We start from the raw sequence: 25,725 nt of genomic DNA, 5'->3' as shown, positions 1-25,725 counted from the left end.
CCAATTAATCTCGTAGGGCTTAAACAAAACAGTATACAGAGCTTGGGCATTGAGTAATCATTCCCCTGTGGTATGAACTAGATATTTCAGGGCCACAAAAGAATCAATTAAAAACTGTTTTTGTTTGAGATTTTTAAAGAACAATATTCCAGAGAAGACTGACTGATGAAAGTCATTAAATACCTAAAATCAGGCAATCCAGCCTTTTAATAGTGAGGACCAGCTTTAAATAGCATTAGCTTACTTCAGCAGAAATAGAAATATCTATTTCCCCCCCCGCTTTGAATAAAATGCACTCTCAACAGAGAAAAAGCCTCAGTAGAGAAAAAAGCAAGTTTGTTGTTTTTTTCTGCTGGTGAGATTGCTGTTCACCAGATTAATGTGAAAATGAATTACTTGCATAACACTCTAAATAAACGGCACTGACCTGAAACAGTCATTTACATTTTTGTAAGCATATCCCATTTCTAACTTAAAATATATTCACCTATTGTTAAAATCACACACTTTTTACATTAACTGAGACTATATCAACTGTATGTCTTTATGAAATAATTTGAGTACCAGTTTTTTGCTTCCCATATTCTATTATTCTTGACTTTAACCTATAAATCTGGAGAGGGTTCTCCTCGAAAGAATGTAAGTGTCTTGTCCCATTTATTTCTAAAACTAGAATCAAATCATTCATATTCCATGTGGCTACACAACTTAATCTTTTTAAAAGACCCTAAAAATACAAAACAGTCAAGTATGCTTCCAAATAAAGACCACTTTTTGATATCACAGACAATAATAAAAGTAACTACCCACTCAGGGATAAGTGTTCAAATAATCTCAAGCATTCCTAAGTGAAAGCAGCCCATCACTTAAACAGCTTAGTATCAAGGAAGTTTTCCCCATCCATTCCTTTCACACAGATGCTTCCAAAAGTTCCAATTCATACGAAACTGCCACTCAGTATAATACTAGACAACAACTCTCCCTTACCATCACCAATCTGGCCTTTCCCCCAAAACTGATTCTTATTTTCATTCTTTTTCTTATGCCATTGCACTGGTGACCATCCACATCCACTTCCTTTCTAAGGTCTATAATGCCTCTCTCCTCCCTGTGGCCAACCAGCCCATATGTTTCTGTCTCTGTTTCTTCCTTCCGTCCCTCAATGTGGAAATGGTACAAGATGCTGTCTTTCGCCCTAATAAGTACTGCTCTCTACACCAAATGAATCTTCATCTCTACTCTGTAGACTTCCAATCTCACCAACAGCTCTATGTCTAACCTCTGTCCTAACCATCCTAACCATTCAGTATTTTACGCATGTTCTAACTTTCTCAAAGCCATGCTCTGCTTCTACTACCACTAGAGCTCTTAATGTGGCTTAACCTTACCTTTTTTATGCCTGATCTAACTGGCTAAATTAACAGCTTTTTAATTGACCAGGATAATTTATCTATAGAATTCTATCGTGCCTTTGCAAATAGCAGGCAATTAACAAATATTCATTAACAAGAACTGAAATGAGCTCAGTGTCACCTGTTCTTGATGTTACCTCTCATTTCAGATATAAATCTTGATTCTTAATAATATGCAACTGTTAAAAAAGGAAGCAGATATATCTATATATTATTGATCTAGCAAAATATCAAAAGACAATGTTAAATTAAAAGCACAGAAAAAAGCCTGAGCTTAACAGTAGCATAAGTAAGAAATAGTAACTAAAATTAATCACTGAAAAAATGAGTGTATTAATTTCATTTAAAATTCTGTTCTATTAAGGACTCTGGCTGTCACAATAGTGCAAACAAAGCTGTTTACAATGCATGCTGAATATATCTGGAGTAACTGCAACTTTAAAGGAGGACGCTTTGTTATTAATGTGTGCACAGTACTGGCCTATGCTAGTGAAGATTTCCAATTATTGCTTCCATATTCCTTAATAGTAAGTTATTAGTTTATTTAGTTTCATGACTAACAGTATGTTATATTGTTTTTCAATTAACCTATTCTACACAATGAGGTATTTTGGTTCAACATTATTTTTTGCCTCTTTTTGATAAGTGAACTTTAATCTTGAGAAGTATGTCTCTTTTTAAAAAATAGTTTATTGATTTGTAGAGAGAGAAGAAGGGAGAGGGAGAGAGAGAAACATCAATGTGAGAGCGCAACATATATTGGCTGCCTCTTGCATGCCCCCTACTGGGGATCAAGCCCACAATTCGGGCATGTGCCCTTGACCAGAACTAAGGCAGCAACCTCCTGGTACACTGGACAATGCCCAACCAACTGAGCCACACTGGTGAGAGCTTGATAAGTATATCTTAAAGACATGTGAATGTTATGATCAAGTATAAGTTAACTCTAGCCTCATTAGCAAAGGAGATAATATATAATCCCTTAGGATATTTGTTTATTATACTTCATTAGTATTTACTTAATTTATAATATACTGTGTCAAGGTAAATATAATAAAATTCTTCGTTATTTCCTAAATTTATAAAGTACTGTTTATATAAGAAATCATGCATAAGATTACACTTCAATATGTTATGCTGTTCCTCATTAATTCTTTGTTGTCACCAAGTCCTTTTCTGACTTGAAAACGGTATGGGTAAGGAAAACAAGCCCTGAGTGTGTTTGCTGTTCCTAGGATTTTGTCATACTCATAAACCAACCAATGCAATGAGCTAAGCTTTGTGAAGACTAACGTGGCAGCTGTATCCAAGACAAATATCCAAAATGAAGTACAGGCAGGCATGAAGGATATTCAATTTCAATACTAGCAGACCAAGGCAAAGTCTAGTAACAAGAACTTGATCTAAGGTGGTGGAAAGCAAAAAATCAAAGAAGGGAAAAGACATGGACCACTGACTAGATGTGAGAGAGGTATCACATGTAATGATATTGAAATAAGAACAAAATTATTAGCAAAAATAAAAAGGATAGATATAAACTAGATGAAAAACAGAAATAATTTGAAGACTACAAGGTTATTATTGTATCTAGTGGGAAGAGAACGTAAAGTTAATTTTCAGAATTTCAGGTTATTATAAAGAGATCTAAAAGTAGATCTGAGTCCTTTCAGAAATTAGAGACATCAAACATAAAAAGAGAATGAGGGTGGATAGACTTTAGCCTTACTTCTGATTTGCACCTTAGCATTTGGTACATTTAATCATAAAAATAATAAATAAAAATTAAAATAGTGTGATACTGGTTCAGGGATAGACAAGCCAACCAATGAAACATAGAAAGGTCATAAACAGAACACATACACTGAAATGTAATTTTATAACATAATCAACACTGTATCAGTGTTGAAAGGATGGACCTATCAATAAATGATGTAGTCAACAGCTATATGTTGTGGAATGAAAGGGTAAAGCTGAACTCCTACCTCACACCATATACCAATCAATTTCAGTGGATTGAACACATATATCAAAGGCAACTACAAAACATTTAGAAGACATTATGTAACAGTAGCATTCTGATGGCAGGAAAGAAACTGAACTATAAAAAGTAAAATTCATACAGGAAAGGACTAATAAATCCAGTTGCATTAAAATTAAAAACCTCTGTTCATCCAAAGAAACCATAAAGAAAGTGAACTGACAAGAACGCAAATCAATAACCTAACAGGAAAACAATCCAAAGACTAGAACACTCATTTCACAGAGGAAACATCAATGGTCAAACATATGAAACAATGTGCAGTTGCATTGGTAATTAAGGCAATCACATCAAGTAATAATGATTTATTATTGTACACCTTCCAAATTAAAAATTTTGCAGAAATCTGATAATAACAAATGTTGGAGAGAATATGAAGCACATGGAATTCTTATCCTTGCCAATAGGAATACAAATAGATGCAACATTTTAGAAAACAATTTGGCAATTATCTAGTCAATATACCCTTAACTCAAGAATTCCACCCCTAGATATATACCCTAGAGAAACTCTTATAGTGCATGTACAGGAAGAAACAAGAATTGCCACATTCTCTCCTGGCAGGTATGGTCCAGTGGTTGAGCGTCAACCCAAGAACCAGGAGGTCGTGATACATGTCCAGGATTCCCCAGTAGGGAGTGTGCAGGAGGCAGCCAATCAATGAATCTCTCATCATTGATGTTTTTCTCTCTCCCCCTCTCCTTTCCTCTCCCTGAAGGAAAAAAAAAAGAAAAGAACAGCCACATTCTCTATAATAGCAAAAACAAAGCAAAACAAACAAGCAAAAAGACCCATCCTAAACTGGAAAATAACTGCAATAAGAATCAAGAGTAGAGAAGTAATTTATCTAATAAAACACTACATAACAGTGAAAACAGATGAAGTATAGCTGTACATAACACAGAACAACTTCAACAATATAATGTGTAATAAGTCTAAAATGTATACATTGTAATTCCATATATACAGTTCAAGTCATGTAATACATTGTTTAAAAATACAAACCTGATAAAATTATGAAGAAAAGCAATGGTAAAATGGAAGAAACTGTTGAAATAAACACTTTATCATTGGAAATTTTACCATCTCTAGTTTCTGAAAAGACAGACTGCTACTATACTGATCAGTTTGGTTTATCTAGTTAAAAACAGCTGGGTCTACTAAAGGCAAAAGCAAGTAAGTTATACTGTTTCTGTTGAGAAACAGCAAACTACTGGAAACTACCACTAGAAAATGAAGCCAATGAAAAAAAGAATTCAAATAATTAAATCACATAATTTCCCCAAACACACAGGACATTTATAAAAAGGCAAATAATAGTATGATTGTTAAAATGAACTTACCCTGAAATAAGTGAAGTTACAGCTATTGCATAAATGTCACTCAAAAGCAGTCTCTTGGCTTTTTCTTACACAGCGGGCAACTTTCCTTTTGAATTCTCCATTTCTGTCTTCCCTCCATTCTTTCTGTAGGTACAGAAGTGACAAACTGATTTTATCAACTCCTCTTATAATTTCAAGTACTAATTTTACTTTTGAATGTAATGCTTTGGCATATGTAATCGGATAAGATAGAAAAGTAGTCAAAAAATACTTTTGCAAGGCACTCTGCTGGGACAAAAGAGTAGAAATCTCCCATACAAACTGCCTCTATAGGCAAAATTCTCTTAAAACAGGGAAAAGATCATAAAGAACATTAACAGTTTTATATTATACTGAAAAGAAAGGTACAATTTATGAATAAGATATTCAGGCTATCTGAAGGATTATAAACTCTCCCTGATGGAAGCAACCAGAAAATAAAAAAGACATAAAAGTGCATCCTATATAAAGTAGACAGGTGGAGTACATCATATTGAGATGATACTGAGTACTGCTTCTCGGGGGGGGGATGAGGGGACAGGACAGAGAGAAATGAAACAATTATCACTATCATTGCCAGACACATGAAAATGGAACACAAAGCAGCACTGGAATAGTTTCACATAACAGAGCTGATTCTATCTAGCATGAAAATACATAGTAGGAAATTCTCACAAAAATGCCCAGCCTTTTTTTTGTTTCCCTTTTTAAAAAATATCATCTATTTACAGACAGCAAAAACCATAGAAATTGACAATCTTTGCTCTTGTGGAGGAAGACATTAGAAAAATAATTTTTTGCCCTCAAAGCAAGAAAGGGAACACAGAAATCCAGTAATTACAATAAAATATGAGAGAAACTATAATGCTAACATGTACAGAGATTGAGATGCATACTGGAGTATTTATGTATAAAATGTTATGAAGTCTGTAATTATGTCATCATCATTTTAAGTAAAAGGAAGAAGAGAACAATTCTAGGCAAAGGGAGAAAATCGATCTCAAAGAAAAAAACCACTTAAAAATACCACTTAGCAGAGAAACTTAAAACTGAGAGCAGGGCCCTGGCCAGGTGGCTCAGTTGGTTGGAGCATCACCCTGTACGTCAAAAGGTTGCAGGTTAAATTCCCAGTCAGGGTACATACCTAGGTTTTGGGTTCAATCCCCAGTTGGGGTGCGTATGAGAGATGATCAATCAATGTGTGTGTCTCTCTCTTCCCCCTCCCCCGCCTTCCTCTCTCTCTCTAAAAATCAGTGAAAACATATCCTCAGGTGAGGGTTAAAAAAAAAAAAAGAAAGACTGCCCTAGCTGGTGTTGCTCAGTTGGTTGGGAGTTTCCTGTGCACTAAAAGGCTGCTGGTTCCACTGCCAGTCAGAACACATGTCCAGGTTTCAGGCTCAATCTCCAGTCCCTGGTGGGGCTGGTGCAGGAGGCAGCGAATAGATACTTCGTGCTCTCTCTCCCCCTCTCTCTAAAGGCTGAGAGCAGGGAGATCAGATATAAGGCTATTACAATAACATATTGAAGAAGTAAAAAGGACTCAAGTCAATAGCAGAGTTTAGAGAGACTATATAGTATGGCCAGCATTCTCTGACGACTGAGACAAGACTGGGCAAGGATGACTTGCCCCGTAAGGATAGATGGGTAGATGATGGTTCCAAAGCAGGATCTAGTTAATATAACCAGCCACTTGTTGAATCCAGTATGCCATAAGCTTAGGTAACCAGACAGGTGATATATTCATCTGCATTTTATACAAATGGGGAATCGATGAATTCAATAGGGAAAAAAAGCACATGTTTGTCTATTTACTCTCCTGAGACCCTATTAAAATGATCATGTGGGAATTTTTTCTAAAGGTACAAATCCTAAATATCAAAGAAAATGGCAGGAAAGTTATCTAATACAGGGGGAGTTTTTGCAGGAAGACCAGAAGATGGGAAAAGTAATGAAACATGCAGCAGAGAAGAAAAAGGAACAGCTGAGAAACGTCTCAATGGAACCAGAGCAAAGGAGGGAAAGAAGCTATTAAACCCCTCCTCCTCCAACTCTTCCTCTTAGTTTAGTATCTGGCTTGCTACTCACACACCCTTGAGTGAAACAAATTCTACACAGAGATACAACTCCAATCTGCTTTCCTAGACCCTCCCTTCTTATTTCTTTATAATGAACGAAGAGTTGTGTACAAGGCCTACAGAGTTCTGAAGTAGTCTTCAAATACAAAAGAAAAACTGACCTCAGAGAAAGAGACTTCAGAATTTAACTTTTAAAAATCTCTAATTAGAACTCTCAAGAGAACTATTAAGTTCATTAAAGAGTGATAAGATTTCATGAAAAAGGAATTAATGGAGAAAAGACCACGCATTTAAAATTAAAAGTAATACTGTCAAAATGAAAATTCAACAGAAAATTCAAAATCGGCACTGTTTTAGATGAAAAAGATAGAAGGGACCAATCTGGGTTAGAGCTACAAGTTCAAAACAGGAAAGAATGCCAAACATGAAAAAATTCTGAAAATAATTAAAATGGAAAATTTTCCACAGCTGAAGTCTTCAAAGTATACATCAACTAGAGAGATGGAAAGTTTTACATAATATTGTGAAATTTCAGAAGACCAGAAATCCAGAAAAGGACGTAAAGGGAACCAGGAAAAAAAAGAAGGAAAAAGGAAAAAGAAAGAAAAGGTCACCATCTACAAATGGAGAGGGATGAGCCTGACATCAAATTTCTCATCAGTAACAATAAGTACTAAAGATAAATTCTGTAGAGATTTGATTATCCCCCCTAGAATTCTGTAAATAAAGTATCAAGTACAAGGTCAGGATAAAAACGCTTCCAGGTGTGTAAGGACTTAATTCCCAGATACCTTTTCTAAAACATTACTCTTGGATGAAGAAAAGCAAAAGAAAAAAGTCAGCAATAAAAAAAAAAAGGGCTTTCTTGGGGGGGAGGCAGATTCAGGAAACAGATGATCCAATACAGAAGAGAAGCAAGGGAAAGAAGGAAAATTCAAGGAAAGCAGCCAAGCAGCAGATTCAATCAATCTAATTTGGAGCCAAAAAATGAAGAGACCCAGGGAAGAGATCTCCAAGAAAAATGGGAATAGGTATCATAGATTGAGAGGTGAGGAAGCCCGGCTGGGCGTGGCTCAGCAGTTGAGCATCAACCTAGGATCCAGGCGATCGGGGTTTGATTCCCGGTCAGGGCACATGTCCAGGTTGCAGACTTGATCAATGACTCTCTCATCACTGATGTTTCTATCTCTTCCTCTCCTTTCCTCTCTCTGAAATCAATGAAGATATATTAAAAAAAAAAAAAAAAAGAGGTGAGGAAAACAAACAATATATGAAACTATAATAAAAGGTATGCAGTGCAAAAGGAAAAAGCAAGAAAGGTAAACAAAACTGTTTACAAGAAAGCTATGGTTTAAATATGAGACAACTAACTGGTTAAATCAGAAAATGCAGCAGTGGGTTTAAAAAAAAAAAGAATGGGATAGATTTTGTACTGTCCGTGAAGTCGAGTTTGCATATTTCAACTTCCTATAAAGGCCTATTTCTACCCTTATGAAAATGCTTTTGCCTATTCACATTGTCAAGTATTTGTTTGTTCTTAATTTCTCCTTTTTGAAGATTAAAACTCAACTTGTCAGTTCTGATCTTATAAAAAGTGCTGATAGTTGAGAATGAAATAGTAACTACTTCTCAAAATGATTCTACAGGACTTTTTTTTTTTAAAGAAACAGCTTTCACCTCCTCTCCTTTACCATCTCTTATATTGTTTGAACTAATACCTGACTAAAACAGAAAATTAGTATAGTGTTCTACCAGGTTTTACTTAAATTTGATTACTAAATGTAAAATTTCAAAGCCATAGATATAAAAGTTTCTATATATGTTTAAAATAACCCCCCTCCTCCCGCCCGGCCGGGAATGGCTCAGCGGTTGAGCATCGACCTAGGATCCAGGCGACTGGGGTTCGATTCCCGGTCAGGGCACATGCCTGGGATGCGGGCTAGGAAGCCGATCAATGACTCTCTCATCATTGATGTTTCTATCTCTCTCTCTGTAATCAATAAAGATATATTTAAAAAAATAAAAAATAAATAAAATAAAATACCCCCCCAAAAAAACGTGAATTGAATCTTCTGGTTTTCATATACACTAAAAAAAAGTTCCAAGAGTAAGAATAAGAATGAGAACAAAAGACTTTTCAAAGGATAGAAGGCTGAGAAACTAGGACTATTAAAGATGACTAATAAAACAAAATATAATGTGAATATAAAATATAATGTGGGTTCTTAGATTCTGTATTTTCAATAATAACAAAAAAGGTAGCTATAAAGAACAATATTGAAGAAATCTGAGTATGGGCTGCATATGTATATTCAATAATAATACTGTATCAATGACAGACTTGTACTGTGCTTATATGGAAAGATACCCTTGTTCTTAGGAGATACATGTTGAAGTATTCAAGCATGAAGAGTTAGGATATCTGTAAAGCATTCTCAAACAGTTTGGCAAAAGAAAAAATAAGTAAAATCCCCAGAACTGGTGAATCTAGGTGAGGGACATAGGAGTGTTCGTTTAACTAATGGAACTTTTCTGTAGATCTGAAAGTTTTAAAAATAAAAACTCGAAAATAATAATATGGACTTGATAATAAATTTTCTTAGGTATGACATATAAGATGGTGTCCTTATTTAAAGATGCAGGTTCATGTACTTTGGGGTGAAGCTTAGTTGTCTTTGTAACTTATTTTTGTACAGATTCAGAAGAAAAATAAATGGATATAAATATAGACACACACGCATACACACACAGAGAGAAAGATACATATATACTATAGTTCTGAGTTTAATTAAAGGGAAGGGGAGATGTGCAAGTGACCACCTTACCGCAGCATCAACATTAGCAGGTGAGTCTCCATTAGGGTCTGCCAGCATAGAAATAACACTAATCATGATGGTTTCCACGGTGTGAATGGGGAGCCAGCGTTCCTCTGGTTTTTCATAACCATATTTATCTTCTCCAGGCTCATGAAGAATAGAAATGCATACATCACCATTTTTATCAACTGTAAAATTAGACAAAAAGTTTTGTTTAAAATACGTATTTGAAATAATTTGCTTATACATATCTATTATAGTTGTAGTCCTAATTCCCACAGTACCTGTATAAAACAATGAATATATACAGAAGTTAATTTCCAAAATGGAACCTGTTAACCTTCTGGGAAGACCACAGATTTTACCAAAAAGGATCCATCTGACAAACCCAATAGAAGTGTAAGTTATCTTTTTCATTTCTGCAAAACTTCAAGATACCTAGCATGTAAACAGATGTTGCCTAGCATTTACATCTAAATACAGCAGGTCCTCCAACAACTTTGTTTCATTCAACATTATTTCTTTTATAACATAGATAAAATGCTGAAGAAATTGAAATTTTGTTTCTATCAATTAGCCCATCCATGGAAAAAATGGATTTGTTATCCGTCATTTCACTTAAAGATGCAGGACCTATTGATGATGTTAAGTGAGAACTTACTGTACACTAAAATGAATAAATGGCAACTACTGAGCCCTGGCCAGGTGGTGTAATTGGTTGGAGCATCGGACAGTAACCAAAAGGTTTTGGGTTCAATCCCTGGTCTGGGAGTGTATGGGAGGCAGCAGATTGATGTATTGTGTGCGTGTCTCTCCCTCTCATTTCCTCTCTCTAAAAATCAATAAAAACATAATCCTCGGGTGAGAATAAATAAATGGCAACTACTGAATCTGTTTTTCATTTGTAGAAAGTGTATGGTCCAAATACCAGAAATGAGTTTCTACGTTGTGATTTCCTAGTTTCTCCACTAACTTACTGATTTAAATGGGTGACAGTCAAAGGTCCAGAGACTTACCTAAGAAAAAAATGAGAAGTAACATCATAATGTACTTTTTAAATCACATAAAGGCAAAATTATATTTTCAGTGAAAGGAGTCTATTCAGATTCACAAAAGGAACATGCTATTTTGCCAGTGAAAATTCATTAACATAAATAGTTTTCTATAAAATTATTTTAAAATCCAAGCCAAAAATTAATTGTGGGGAGGGGGGGAAGGTGAAGACCTAATCCACTCACTCATTTAAATCACACATTAGTGAAACTACCAAAATTCACTAATCTTTTTTTTTTTTTTTTTTTTAAATATGTCTTTATGGATTTCAGAGAGAGGAAGGGGGAGGTAGAGAGAGATAGGAACATCAATGATGAGAGAGTCATTGATCGGCTGCCTCCTGCATGCCCCCTACTGGGGATCGAGCCAGCAAACTGGGAATATGTCCTGACCAGGAATCAAACTGCGATCTCCTAGATCACAGGTTGATGTTCAACCACTGAACCATGCCGGCCAGGCCAAAATTCATTGGTGAAATTTTCTCCATTGCCAAAGAAAGCATACTTACTGTGGAAATTCTAGAAAAAACAGAAAAATATTTTTAAAAATTATATAAAAAGTGTTAACCAAATTTCCAAATCCCATAAATAACCAATGACAATATTTACCTGTATTTCAATCCTAACTTCATAACTAAAGTCTACCAAATTTGTGATAGGTATAATTTTAAAGCTTATTTTTCATCTCTAACTTAACATTTATTTCCCCTGCTGTTATATCTCTGGGTAACCAGAATCAAAGTTTATATGCATTCCTTGCTCTATGACAAGTATATCTTGAATGCATATTGTGTGCCAGACACCTACCCAACAAAGGGGATACAGCAGTGAATGTTGCAAAGTCCATGCCTTAATGTCTTGTGTATGAGCTTTTCTATAATTAAGGATCCTCTTCCAACCCCTACCTCCTAGTAAAACCTATTAACTAAAGTGGAATAAGTAGACCGAGAGGCAAGAATAACAAGACTTGTAAGCACTATAAAGTTTAACATAAAATGCTTATACAGTATTAAGATGTTTTTCTTATTACATAAGTATTGTCATTTTATTTGAAAGCATATTAAATGTCTGTACAGAATTCTAGCAGAGAGAATCAACTTAAGATCATTTTCCTTTTTTAGAAATTATCATCATAATCTAGAATGTTCAAATTTTTACCTTGTGTCCTTTCACTTTAAACAGTTTAGTTTTTTAAATGGTATTAAACCCATTACCAAATTACATTTAAATATATATATTACCATCAGCAATACATGAGGTGACAGCTACCGCTGTCTCTTCACTAAGAATTAAGATTTTTCTTTACTGATAACTTCTGAATTTCACATGTGAAATCTAGTTTAATTAGCTTTTCTAAATGCTTTTGGGGTGAAAATTTTTTGTGTATAGAAACTATACATGCTGTACAACTGAAACTAATACAAAATAATATTGAATGTAAACAGGAATTGAAAAATACAGTAAAAAAAACTTACTGAAAGGCAAGGAAAGTACAGAAAGGGACATCATCAAAACGAAAGAATAAACTATACGTATGTCCTATTTGTGAAATGTCTGTTCTTATCTTTTACCCATTTATGTATTCAGTGTTTAGTTTCTTCTTGTCAAACTGCTTCTTTTTAAAGGTTTTTGCTTTTTAAAAAATATATCTTTATTGATTTCAGAGAGAGAAAAGGAGAGGAAGAGAGAGATAGAAACATCAATTACTAGAGAGTCATTGATCGGCTGCGTCCTGCACACCCCCGACTGGGGATCGAGCCCGCAACCGGGCATGTGCCCTGACCGGGAATCGAACCCCGATCACCTGGATCCTAGGTGGGTGCTCAACTGCTGAGCCACGCCCGGCCGGGCAAACTGCTTCTTAATTTTCCCCATTTAATTTTTGTCTATTACTTTCTCCTTTCATGTTAATGCCTCAATAATATTCTTTATAGTTGGCTTTAGTATCTGACACAAGATCCATTTAAGAATCCTATATTGCACTGTTGCCATTTCTCTTTTGAAACGAGAAAATTCTTGCCCCAACACCCAGCAAATAATTGATATTCACTACTTTTTTTTTTAATCACTTGAAAATTTTTATTCCATTTAAGTTTTAATTCACTTTGCTGTTTGGTGTAAAGAAAATTTCTCAATCAAGTTTCCCGTAAATAGCTAGCCAAGAGTCTGGACATCAAATACTGAGCAGAAAACACACCTCTATTCCATCTTAAAATTAAACTACCTGATTCATACAAACCCTCAAGCAATTTCCTTTCTCCTGAAGTTGTGCATGTAGAACTATGAAAGTCTCACTTACTCCCAACCTTCTCTATTCACTACTTGGGCATTCTCTTTTACCATATTAGAAACTGGCCTCTGCCCCGATCAGGATGCTATTATTCTCACAAAGTGGTCTGGAGAACATATCCTCCTGAGTACTTTTTTTACTTTTTAAATATATCATTGATTTCAGAGAGAGAAAGGGAGAGGGAGAGAGACAGAAACATCAATGATGAGAGAGTCATTGATCAGCTGCCCCCTGCATGCTCCCCACAGGGGATGGAGCCGGCAAGATCTCCTGGATCACAGAGCGATGCTCAACTGCTGAGCTGGGCTCTCTGAGTTCTTTTAAAGTCAACCCTTCTGGGCCAAAATAACTGATGTTATTGAGGACACCTTCCTGGACACATTTTCCTCCCTTAGGTTCTGACACTTCCTTTCCTCGGGTCCTAAGCTATTCTCAGTCACGTTCTAGTTTCCTTTCCCTCAGTCTGACTTTTGGGGTTATCCTTATCTCCCATATTAATCACCTCGTCCCTGGGTAAATTAACTCAGTCATTCTATCACCATTTACCCATCATCTTCTCCCCCCACCAGCTTTATAATTAACATATAACACTGTGTAAGTTTAGGGTGTACTATGTGATGATTTGCTATACGTTACCCGTCATCTTGATGCCAGTAACTTCCAAGGCTCTCAGTCCACTGCTGAGTCTTGCCTGGACTACTTTTATCTAATTATCTAATTGGATATATCAGAAGTGTACCTCAAGACAAGTAAGTTCAAAATTGTATGTACATAAGCTACACAAAGCTAATCTTTACCCTACAGTAATTTTTATAATGGCTTTATTGAGATAGAATTCACATATTTGAAGTGCACAATTTAATGGTTCCTATTATGTTTACAGAGTTGTACAACCATCACCATAATCAATTTTAGGATATATTCATCACCCCAGAAAGAAACCCCTGTATACATTAGCAATCACTTCCCATTTCCCCCATAATTCACCCCAAGCCATCAGCAAGCACTAACCGACTTTCTATCTCTATAGATTTGCCTATACTGGACATTTCAGATAAACAGAATCATACACTATGTAATCTTTTGAGACTGGCTTTGTTCATTTAGCATAATGTTTTCAAGGTTCATCTGTGTTGTAGCATATATCAGTATCTCATATCATTATATGGATATTACATTTTGTTTTTCTGCTTATCAAATGATAGACATTTGGGTTGTTCTACTTTTGGGTGATTATGACTAACGCTGCTATGAACATTCACATACAAGTATTTTTTTGGACATACGTTTTCAAATTTCTTGGTTATCTAGGAGTGGAATTGCTGGATTATAAGGTAACTAACTATGTTTAACCTTTTGAGGAACTGCAAGACTGTTTTTCAAAATGGCTGCACCATTTCACTTTTTTTTTTAAATGTCTTTATTGATTTCAGAGAAAGAAAGGGAGAGAGAGATGAGATAGAAACATCAATGATGAGGGTCATTGATTGGCTACCTCCTGCATGCCCCCGACTGGGGATCGAGCCCACAACCCAGGCATGTGCCCTGACCGGGAATCAAACCGCCATCTCCTGGATCCTAGGTTGATGCTAAACCGCTGAGCCACGCCCGGCCGGGCTCCATTTCACATTCTTGAAATAGTTAACAGTAGTGTATGATGGTTGTAATTTCTCTATGTTCTCACTAACACTTGCTTATTATCTGCCTTTTTATTATAACCATCCTAGTAGGTATAAAGTGTTCTCTCACTGTGGTTTTGATTCTACAATTATTTTGGAAATGGTCTATCCTAAATTCTTACCTCTCCTTTACCACCCAACAAGAAAGAATACATTTTCCTCCCTGCCACTACTCTTAGTTCAAGCCTTGTCTCTGACTGGAACCACTGAAAAAATCCTCTACCTATCGCCTGGCTATCAAGTCAGCCTTCCCCTTCTAATCTTTCCTCCATGGGTATAATCTTTCTATAAGAAAATATAGTCAAGGTAAACCTATTATTCAATTTAATGAGTTCCCACAGCCTAAAGAACAAAGTTCAAGGCAGGCATTTATATATTCAAAGTTCTGTTCAAGAATCATATTCTTGCCCGGATGGTGTGGCTCAGTGGTTGAGCGTCGACCTATGGGCCAAGAGGTGAAGGTTCGATTCCCAGTCAGGGCACATGTATGGATTTCAGGCTCGATCCCCTGTAGGGGGCGTGCAGGAGGGAGCCAATCAATGACTCTCATTGATGTTTCTATCTCTCTCCCTCTCCCTTCAATCAATAAAAGCATATTTAGTAAAAATTTTTTAAAACACTCATACTTTCAGAGGGTCAATGGGGGAGAAAAGGGGAACATCTGTAATACTTTCAAGAATAAAGATAAATAAATAAAATAATATTCTCTAACTTTCTCTTCTATGCTACCAATACCTTTATAACTACACATCACTATCATCTCTCAGTTTCACCATTAAGTTTACATGTCCACCTCTGCCTATATAAACCATAATATCCTTACAGAAAGAGACCATAACTCACTAATCATCTTTATATCTCCAGTGCCTAGCAGATACTCAAATGCTCAATTTTCCTCTCATTCTTATTTCAAAATGACTTTTCACTCTTCCCTAGTCTAATCCTTCCTGTAGCCATCATTGCCCCACTACCTCTTCAGGCATCCTTTCTTCACAAGTCTTAATTATTTCACTCTCTAACACCTTCTACCTTATGGCCCGCAAAAGAAAAACATCTCTTCAACCTTAAAAAAAAAAATTGCTTCATCGGTTGGTTGTCCTCTTAAACTACTTAGGCCACTGCTATCCTTCCTCTTAACAGAAGTGCCACATATTGTGTACATATGTGCTCTCACTTAATTCTCACAGATAGAGAACCTAAGGCTCAAAGAGGCTTTGCCGAGAATTCTACAGCTAGTCTGTTGTAGCCAACAGTGAGAAGTTTTGTCATATCTTCTTTTGAAATAGGTGCAGAGAGATTGCTATTACACATCAAATAATTCAAGTGAAGCAGGAAAAACTGCCAAAAGCCTAGGAAGAGATTAAAGAAATTTCAAAGAAACGAGGTGAACGTCGTCAATTCATGCCTCCACACTTCATGCAGGACTACTGCTAATGCATTCTCCCACAAATAGACTGTCAGAGGTATTTTTCTCCCTTCTAAACGTAATAATTGTGTGCCTTTTATAATTGCTGCTATCTTAGATGTGATGAAATATGGTGGTTCCCTTGGTTTCCAATAGTTCTCCATGTGCCAGTTCCAGTTTCTCATAAGACCCATCTGCTTTTTTCAGGACACTGGGTTCTAATAGCTACTCCCTGTCCATGCAATAATGCCTTAATTTATTCGAAAATCCATTACTCTCTCACTGATTTTTTATTAAACTAATAAATAAGGGTTTTTCTTCCTTGCAATTGAAAGAGCCTTGACTATGAGAAACAAAATACAGATTAGTATTGTCTAAAAAGATAGCTGATTACAAAATAATGATAGTCCAAAATACTTAGAAAAAAATCCTTGCAAGCGCATACAAAACAAGGCCAAAAGTTCAAGGAGACTGTGTATAATAAGCATGGCTTATCTAGCCTAACCTTTGGCCCACAAAGTGGATTTTAAATCATAGCAGATCTTTGGGTAAAAAAGTCAAATGTCTCTGTTCCATGAACAGCAGTAGAGAATGTTTTCCAAAGGTTAAAACAAACAGTATTTTACCTCATTTGGTGTTCTCAGTCACCTTATGAGGTAGATAGGACGTTCCCTTTTTTATAACTAAGAATATAGATTAAAAGAGGTCCAAGAGCTAAGATGAGAAAAAAATAACTAAATAATTCAGTTTAATTACTTCTGTGTTCTTTGTAATAGCCCATAAGTCACCTAATGCCCTGGAAATTATCTCAATTATAAGAGTTCTATTAATGCTGAATATCGTATCACCCACCAAGCCTGCCTCTAGTTTGGAATACCATGAGATTCAAAAGAGCTGAAAACTAAGTAAATAAGTAAAAAACTACTTTTTTCATATGATTTCCGTTATTCCTTCTCATCTAAAGAATCTAATGCATGGCCATGTGCATAACAAACACAATGAACTCAGCACAAAAATTCCAAAGCAATTTCACTGAGAACTACATTTTTCTTACTGACCTTGAAAACTTCAGTGACAGGCCATCATATTTATAAATGTAAAACTAGATAAACTTACCATTTGGGTGCCAGATTTCCGTAATGAATTTCATTTTAGGAGGCCGGAGGGGATAATCTTTTGGGAAAGTGAGATGAGCCTTAAAAACACCACCTTCACTGGAAAACAAAAACAAGTTCTTGCCTATAAGTTCCTGCTTATAAGTGGACAATTATTATTAAACATAAAACAAGGGTGTTAGTGTTGACAGTATAAATAAATTAATAATCTGGATTTCAAGTTTACTTACTGAAATACCCGTTTACAAACTGTCATAACTACCACCTTATTAAACTATCAAGAAGCTAGTAAAATAAAATAGCTCAAAAAAGACATCCAAATCAGATCACATTACTGCTGTGCTACAAACCTTTCTATCACTTCCCACTACATTTAAAACAAAATTTAGAAGGTTTAACATTGCCTATAGGGGTCAAGTTGCCAAATCTCTGTTGATCTCAAATTATCACTCTTCTTTCTGTTCTTAAAACACAAGCTCTTTCTCAGCTCAGAGTTTATGCACATTTTGTTGTTCCTTATCTGGAAACAGATGTGCTGACTTTCCATTCATCCATCCACTTATTTATCTCATCACTTAAGAAACATTTATTCGGCCTTCATGTGTCACGAATATAGCAATGAACAAAGCATACAGTCACTCAAGTTTACATTCTAGTGACTTTCCAAAGCAGTCCTATGCAAAAAAACATTCTACACATTGGTGATGTTCTGCATTTGTGTAGTCAACTATTGGTAGCCACCAGCCACTTGAAATATGACTAGTGAAATGGAGAAACTGAATTTTAAATTTTATTTAACTTTAATAGCCACATGTGGCCAGTGACTGCTGTATTAAGTGCATTCTAGATCACTGCCATTTACTTAGGAAGTGTTTTTGAAAAACTGTCAAAACAATGCAATGAGTTGTATATGTTAACAGTGAAAACCAATGAGATGAAGTCAACCTTATGGGGCAAAATGACTAAGTTCCTGCCTTGTGTCTTCGTACCATCTGTATCTTCTGTTTGAAATACCATTCTCCCCTTGTCTTTCAGAACTCAACTTAAACGTTACCTCTTGAGAAAGATTTTACTTGACTACCCAATTTTAACAAGCCACTGTGTCCCTCTATCACACTGACCAATTTACTGCAACAGAAATTTGCTTATCAGATTGTATTATACCATCAGAGCAGGGTCATATGGTTGTGTTTGTTTTAGATCAGTGAGAAATAGAATTCTCAGCCCATTAAATGGAAATAGAATGTCTCAGCTCATTCATTTAACAAATATACACTGGTTATCTACTTGTGGGAGGCACTGTTCTATGTAAAAGGATGTAACAGAGCAAGATATTATAGAGCACTGGTATCATGGAATTTACCATTCTAGTGGCAGAGGAAAATATAAAAAAAAACTGTATCAGTAATAAGTACTGGAATGATATGAGCAATCTATTGTTAAATTAAAAAAACACACAAGTATCTATTGGATAAATGCATTTGTCTTTAAAAGCCAAAAAAATGGGGGTATGTTTATATACAAATAGAAATATGTCTGGAAAAAATGATACCAATACATTAACAATGGTTATCTCTGGAGCACATGATTATGGGATCTTTTACTTCCTGTTTTGTATATTTCAGTATAGCTTCACTTTTTAACCACAGCAAGTATTCATTTTTATCATCTTTTTCTGATCATAAAAGCAAAATTGGGGGGAGGGTTAATAAAGAGAAGTAGATCATTAATACCAAAAGTCCTGAACACTTAGAAAACGCCACTGGACTCTGAGTATAAAAAGTAACCTTGATAATACAATTTTGGTAAAAGTAATAGGAAAAGGACTGCCAAGGACTAAAGAAAGAATGAGGTGGTAAAGTATAAGCATAACAAATAGGACACTTTAACAGTGAAAGAAGATGGTAACTTGCCCTGGTCAGCATGGCTTAGTGGTTAGAGTGCTGGCCCAGGCACTGAAGGGTCAAGGGTCCAATTCCCAGTGAAGGGCACGTAGCTAGGTTGAAGGTTTGATCCTTGGCCCTGTGTGTGGAAGGCAACCAATCAATGTGTCTCTCTCACATCGATGTCTCTGTCTGTCTGTCTCTGCCTCTCCCTCTCATCTCACCCACCTCCCTTCCCTTCCACTCTCTCTAAATATCAATGGGAAAAAATATCCTTGGGTGAGGATTAGAAAAAAAGAAGGTAACTCGATGGGAAATAATACAAATGAAAGGCTTTAAGGGGGGCTAATTTGTTTATAAGTAAATGACAAGGTGCTGGCAGAAAGACTAGAGATACTAAAAGAAAGAGTAACTGAAAAATTAGAATATAGAAAATAAGGGTAGTCAAGGGCCTATATAAAATTTTCCTTCTGCAAAGGAAGAAAACCAGACTGCATGTAGGGGCAAAAAGGAAGAAAAATGACAAATATTATGCCAGGCTTACTGCCTTAACTTTCATAATTTATAAGATTATCTATTGAAGGGGGGAAAACCTGAAGATTAGGAAAATGGAGACTGGAATATCTATTGTGAAGAGTGCATTACACTGATAAAGAGATAAGTCTATCATCTCAGCCTATGTTACCCCAACTATATAAGTCAGTGCCCAAACTGGTCTTAGGACATATTAATTATATGAACTAGTTTTTCAAACTGGGGCTAAAAGCCAATTAAGTGAGTCACTAACTAGTTTTCTTCTTAAATAGAAGTAGAAAACAAAGATCTTATCACAAGTAATGTGTTTCAGTTATATAATCTACACACGTTTCTATGCACTAAGATGAATACACCTAAGTATACATTGGTCATAATGTAAATTACTTCTGATTATGGGTTGTGGTAAAAAAAAAAAAAAAAAAAAAAAAAGTTTGAAAGGCACCATTACAGAAAACAGGCAAGAACTGATGTAAAAGGACATCAAAACAGCTGCAACAAAGCCCAAGTGCTTTATTCTACTGGTGAGGCTAGTCCTCAATACTCAGGTAGCTTTTCCTTAAATTTTGATTGATTAGATCCTCTTAAAAGCTTAATATCAGCTGACTGAAATCCCTATCATAAAAATTTACCTAGCCTTATATTATTTTCAACCTTTAAAATGTCAATCAAGTTTAATTAATAGGATTCTCCTAAACCATTGAAAGCACACAATTTTTTACTCTGTTTGCAATGCCCTCACCCACTCTGAACCAACCATGCTATTCATTATAGTTTCTCTCCTTACCTGTGGACATTTTTTGTGGTGTTGTGTTATGTTTTTAAGTCTTGCTCAGCAGTCCCGACTTGTGTGTGCGAATTTATAGTGAAAAGCTAAAGTAACAGAGGAACTCAAAAGACCCACAGGGTAAAAAACATTGTAGACTAAATATTAACATGTCACATGTTCTCTGTTTTTCAAAGATGCTACAGTGATGAGCAAATTCAAAGCTTATTGAAAAACATCAAATAAATTAAAAATATCTTCTCTTCCATTATATATTCTCTTCACCACAGATACTAAAGACAATTACTAGCATGATGATGTTAAAAAGAGGTGTGCAAGCAGGAGTTTCCCATTTGAAAACGTTGAGAAATGTAGGCCTAGTTCAAGTTTCTTCCCTTACTGTTTTGTATTAAAGTAGAAAAACCTTACAAGGATCAGAGATCCTATCATTCCTCTTTGTCAGATCCTACCGTTCTGCCATATTTACTTCATTTAAATAATAAACTGTAACGCTATCATCTGAAATTTTGTTCAACATTGTTCCTGTTGATACTAGTCTCGTTCGTTTATTTGCCACATTCCACAATTTATCCATTACAATCATAAGACATTTGATTTCTTCCACTTTTTTTTGCTATCACAAGCAATGGAACACTGAATATTCCAAACATTCCTAGGTATAGAGTTTTAACCCTAGAAGCAGAACTGCTAAGACAATATTTAAGTAATTGTTCAAAATCACGCAACTAATAAAAATGACAGTCAGGGAGCGAAACAAAGATAGTCCCCAAAGTCCACGTTCTTAAGCACTAAATGATAAATGGTATGGCACTGCCAGTGATCAATCAATCTCTAAGCAATACGTGCAGCACAAGGTTCATTCGCTCCAAAATTTCATTACAGAATATATGGCTTATGCCTCTAAGTCTTAAATAAAAATATAAAAACATGTCGTTAGTGTAGAAGTATATTAGAGAGTTTGGTTAGCTAACTCTTCATCTTCTATATCATCTCAAGGTAAGGCAATACTACAAAATACATATAATCTTAAGATTCTTCAATTTTTCTACACCATGGCCAGTGGTAAAAAACAAAACAGCACACAACCTGAACAGACTAGCCATTCATTAATGATGAAAGAAAAAGAGTAAAAGATAAAAGTTGTACATTGACCATTCACTAATACAAACTTATAAACATATAATTATACAGTGGTCTGAGACTTTCTTTAAAAACCTACTACCACTCCTACCTGAACTTTTTATTTCTGTGGATACAAGTGGCTATCCACACTACTTGACAATCAGTTGTATAAAAACAGCAGGTATATCACACCAGTTTCAGAATGTCTCTCAATAAAGAAAGCCTCAAGAACCAATTCTTAACAGCACTAGAAAGATTAACAGAGAAATAATAAAAAGTCAATACTGTGTAAAGATAAATATAATGGCTAAATTAATACTCATGGTAACTATCAGTCTCAGATAAAGTGATGCTTAAATATACCAGTTGAATGAACAGATTGTAAAGAGTGTGGACTGCCCTCTTCATTTAGTGACTAAATGAAGGCTAACGTTGCCACCATGAAATACCACACCAGCTTTTAAAGAACTTTAGTATTCTTTTATTATTACATAAAATATCTAATTAAGTGCTGAGTTAATCACTTAGGTCTGGGTACTATCTAAGCCCATATTAACTTAATTTCAACCCTATAACCCTGCCACCCCAACCCCCATTGTCAGCCTGTTTCTTTTCCTAGGCAGTTATTTATACTTAAGGTCTATAGTCTTCACTCCATTGAAATAACTACAAGAACACCAGTAATTTTCTTACTGTTAAATAACCAAATACTATTAAATACTTGATTTTTGATACTTGATTCTTAGTAAAATTTTAGAAAGCTTACTTCTATAAAACCTTCCCGCTCCTTATACCTTGCTGGCTAAGTTCCTCTGCCTTTCTCAGCGTCCTGCCCTAGGTACATATGCTCGCTTTCTATCCCCTAGGCAAAGGCTGCTGATCTCCCTACTTCAAGCAGCCATGAGCAGCCCCCAAACACCCAGTCTATTTTTTATGTTATAAACAAAGAAAATTTTAACGTAACATTGTTAAAAATATATTTTTGTTGCAGAAGTAAAATACTAGTAAACTGAGGGAAAATAAAATCCATAATCCCAAAATTATACTTAGTAATTCAATGCGCATTTTAAAATATAAATTTAACTGGTAACTCCTGATGTAAAATTTCCCAATGGCTGTGCTTTGTCCTTAGGACAAAAGAAATTCAAACTCTTTAACAGTGTTTTATAAATTTCAACTAGCCCTCAACTCCCTACCCAACCTTGTTTCTTAAAATTCTTTATATTCATTTTAGTTGCCATACCCTTGTTCCAGCCTTTTTTTTCCAGGCCTATGTATACAGTTCTCCCTATGAAATGCTTAATCCTCAGTTTCCCTTCCATTTACCCCTCCACACTACTCTCACTGCCAGAATACCTGCACAGTTCTTCTTACCTTGCTGCTGACAGCCCCAAGTCTCTTCCACCCCAGAATAACTAGCCTAAGCCAAGGTGGGACTCTCATTCACCTGGCCAGTCCTGGACAAGAAACAAGCAAGTCGTTCAACTCTGACAAATGAGACACGAAACCGCCCTCTCTTCTTCCCTGGGTGATATTCTGAAACGCTCAAACTGCTGTAACCATTTTGTGTCAGGACAACAAATTATTCAAAGTATTCTAAGCCAGTTAAAATCAGATTTCTGTCACTTATAGCCAAAAAGCCTAGTAACTAATACAGTTACTAACTTTCAGTTCCCATTTTAGACATCTTTTCCTCTGAGAAGAGTTCACTGACACATTCAAAACCTACCATGTTCGCAAAGATTTGTCATAATACCCATGCCTATCTGCACCATAGCTATCACCAAAGTGTATTACATGGCTATGCAATGATCTGTTTTGTCAACTAAAATGTATAACCTCTTTGGGAGCAGTGACTATTAGCTAATTCAAGGTCATGTTCCCATGCAATGTAAGAGTACTTAAAATATCTGAGGCCTGGCCGGGCGTGGCTCAGCGGTTGAGCATCGACCTCGGATCCAGGAGATCACGGTTCAATTCCAGGTCAGGGCACATGCCCGGGTTGCGGGCTCGATCCCCATTCAGGGGTGTGCAGGAGGCAGTCATTCAATGACGACTCTCTCATCATTGATGTTTATCTCTCTCTCTCTCTCACTTGCTCTCCCTTCCTCTCTCTGAAATCAATAAAGATATATTTAAAAATAAATAAAAATCTGAGAACTAAAGAAATTAGTGTAAATGCCAGTGTAACACTTTATTTTTGCAGCTATTGTAAGTAGGACATTGCGAAAAGGGATGCCCTAAACTCAAAAAATCTTAACCCTCTTTTTTGAGGGCTTTAAAAACAATTTTATAACTTCCAGCACATGAATTTTAGAAAAGATCATTAATAATAAGGCATCAGATCCAGGTAATTCTGGGTGATTAGTATATCTGTCAACTGCATTAAGGCTTCATTATTCACAGGATGTTCAAAATACGAATGGCATTGAGGATAAACTACAGCCCAGGTGCTGCTGGTGCTCTCATCAGGAAGAAGCAGTGCAGAAGTGGCTGTCATTTGTCTCATCAGTACGTCCATACTCCAAAGAGCTGCCACAAATGCTTCTGCTATCCACATCTCATATCAAACAGCCAGTACTTTTTAAATGTATATTGAAGGCCAGAAAGAGGTTTTCATTGGTGGAAATAATGGTCTGTTAATTAGTACAATAAGTATTAAAAAGTGGTTCTCTTTGGTGAAGCTGAAGGTATGCAAAACATATGGATCAGCTAATAATATTCAGAGAAAAGTGCCACCATTGCATGAAAAAAGTATAAGAATTCGGTGAGGTCCTTAGAGATGTAGCTCAAGCCTAGATGCCTAACCAATCCTCTATATAGACAACATCAGTTTAGAGGAATTTCTCTCATCATCTCATATAACTGTAAGGGTAACAAGATTATATCACTGGAATGTTGCTGTGTTTCTCCTGAGTAAACCTTCATGCAATGTGTCTTGATTGCAAAACCTAGAAGAATAGACCTGAACTTCATCAAGCTCATAAAAACCAGGTTATGTATGTATGGTTTTGTGTATAATATTTGATTAAGAAATTAGCTTTCAAATAATATTAAGATTGTGGGGAAATACTTCTAGGATAGTTTTCAATGGCTACCAAACTAACACAGTGGTTATTTTAAATTGAGTTATTTTAATTTACAACAATTACCAATGCAAACATACCACTGGGAAATACACGAGCAAAAATTCTGATTGGCAATACGTATGACAAAACATAATTTTATTTTTTTAATCCTCACTTGAGGATGTTTTTTCCATTCCTTTTCAGAGAGAGTAGAAGGGAGAGAGAGGAAGAAACATTAATGTGAGAGAACATCAATGTGAGAGAAACACATTGATTGGTTGCCTCCCGCATGTAACCCAGGTGGGGCTGGGGATCAAGCCTGCACCCAAGGTATGTGCCCTTGGCTGGGATCGAACACAGGACCCTTCAGTCCACAGGCCAATGCTTTATCTACCAAGCCAAGCCGGCTAGGGCTAACAAAACAATTTTTTTCAGGCTATAGGAAACCCAAAAATCCACACTACATCTCAAGTCTATATGGCATACACCAGTCTACTCTGGTACTGAAGTAGCTGAGTTTTCTTTTCCATCACGTATTTTATGGGGTGAGGAGGAATTACCATCTTAGAACACCTAAAATGAAACTACCTGACCATCAGAAAAAATGCGTGATGCATCCAAATCCTTGCCTGCTTAGTACCATCAAGGACCTTGGTTGAGTGAGGAAGTATAGTCTCCAAGAGACTCAGATCTAGATCTGTCCCTCAGTTGTATATCTTTGAGGAAGTCACTGCATTTTCTTCCAATACTCCAACTTCTGTAAAAAATACGGAACTTGTACAAGTCTGGTACAAGGTAGTCATGATCCCTCTTATAGAACATTAAATATATATGTATATTAGTAAGTTTAACTTAGTCTGTAAACACTTGGAGCAGAAAATATGACTGTGGCCTTTGAATCTAGAAATGTATTACATAAAATATTTAAGAAATTCCATCTTTCTTTTTCTATTGCTCTTTGATACCACTACATTCTGTTGTCCATCTTGACATCAGTTAGTACATGGTTAACTAAAAATGATTAACTGTAACAATCACATTTGTAAACTGGGAAAAGACGACTGTGAGTTAGTTCACTGTAGGGTGAT

At 35.8% G+C, this 25,725-nt stretch overlaps 1 protein-coding gene across 1 annotated transcript in view; it reads right to left on the bottom strand.

Moving 5' to 3' along the window:
• UBE2G1 (ubiquitin conjugating enzyme E2 G1) overlaps nucleotides 1-25,725 on the bottom strand; it is an 88,260-nt gene that overhangs the window by 2,411 nt on the left and 60,124 nt on the right. Inside the window, exons 3-5 of the mRNA XM_016200954.2 lie at nucleotides 17,245-17,342; nucleotides 9,712-9,890; nucleotides 4,794-4,916 (exon numbers count right to left, since the gene is read on the bottom strand). Coding sequence (XP_016056440.1) covers nucleotides 4,830-4,916; nucleotides 9,712-9,890; nucleotides 17,245-17,342 — 364 coding nt within the window. The 3' untranslated portion in view covers nucleotides 4,794-4,829. The remainder of the gene's footprint in view (nucleotides 1-4,793; nucleotides 4,917-9,711; nucleotides 9,891-17,244; nucleotides 17,343-25,725) is intronic.

This window comes from Miniopterus natalensis, chromosome 17, assembly GCF_054644295.1.
Source record: "Miniopterus natalensis isolate mMinNat1 chromosome 17, mMinNat1.hap1, whole genome shotgun sequence".
In the NCBI taxonomy this organism is placed as follows: domain Eukaryota; kingdom Metazoa; phylum Chordata; class Mammalia; order Chiroptera; family Miniopteridae; genus Miniopterus; species Miniopterus natalensis.
This window is presented reverse-complemented; position numbering and strand designations above follow the sequence as displayed.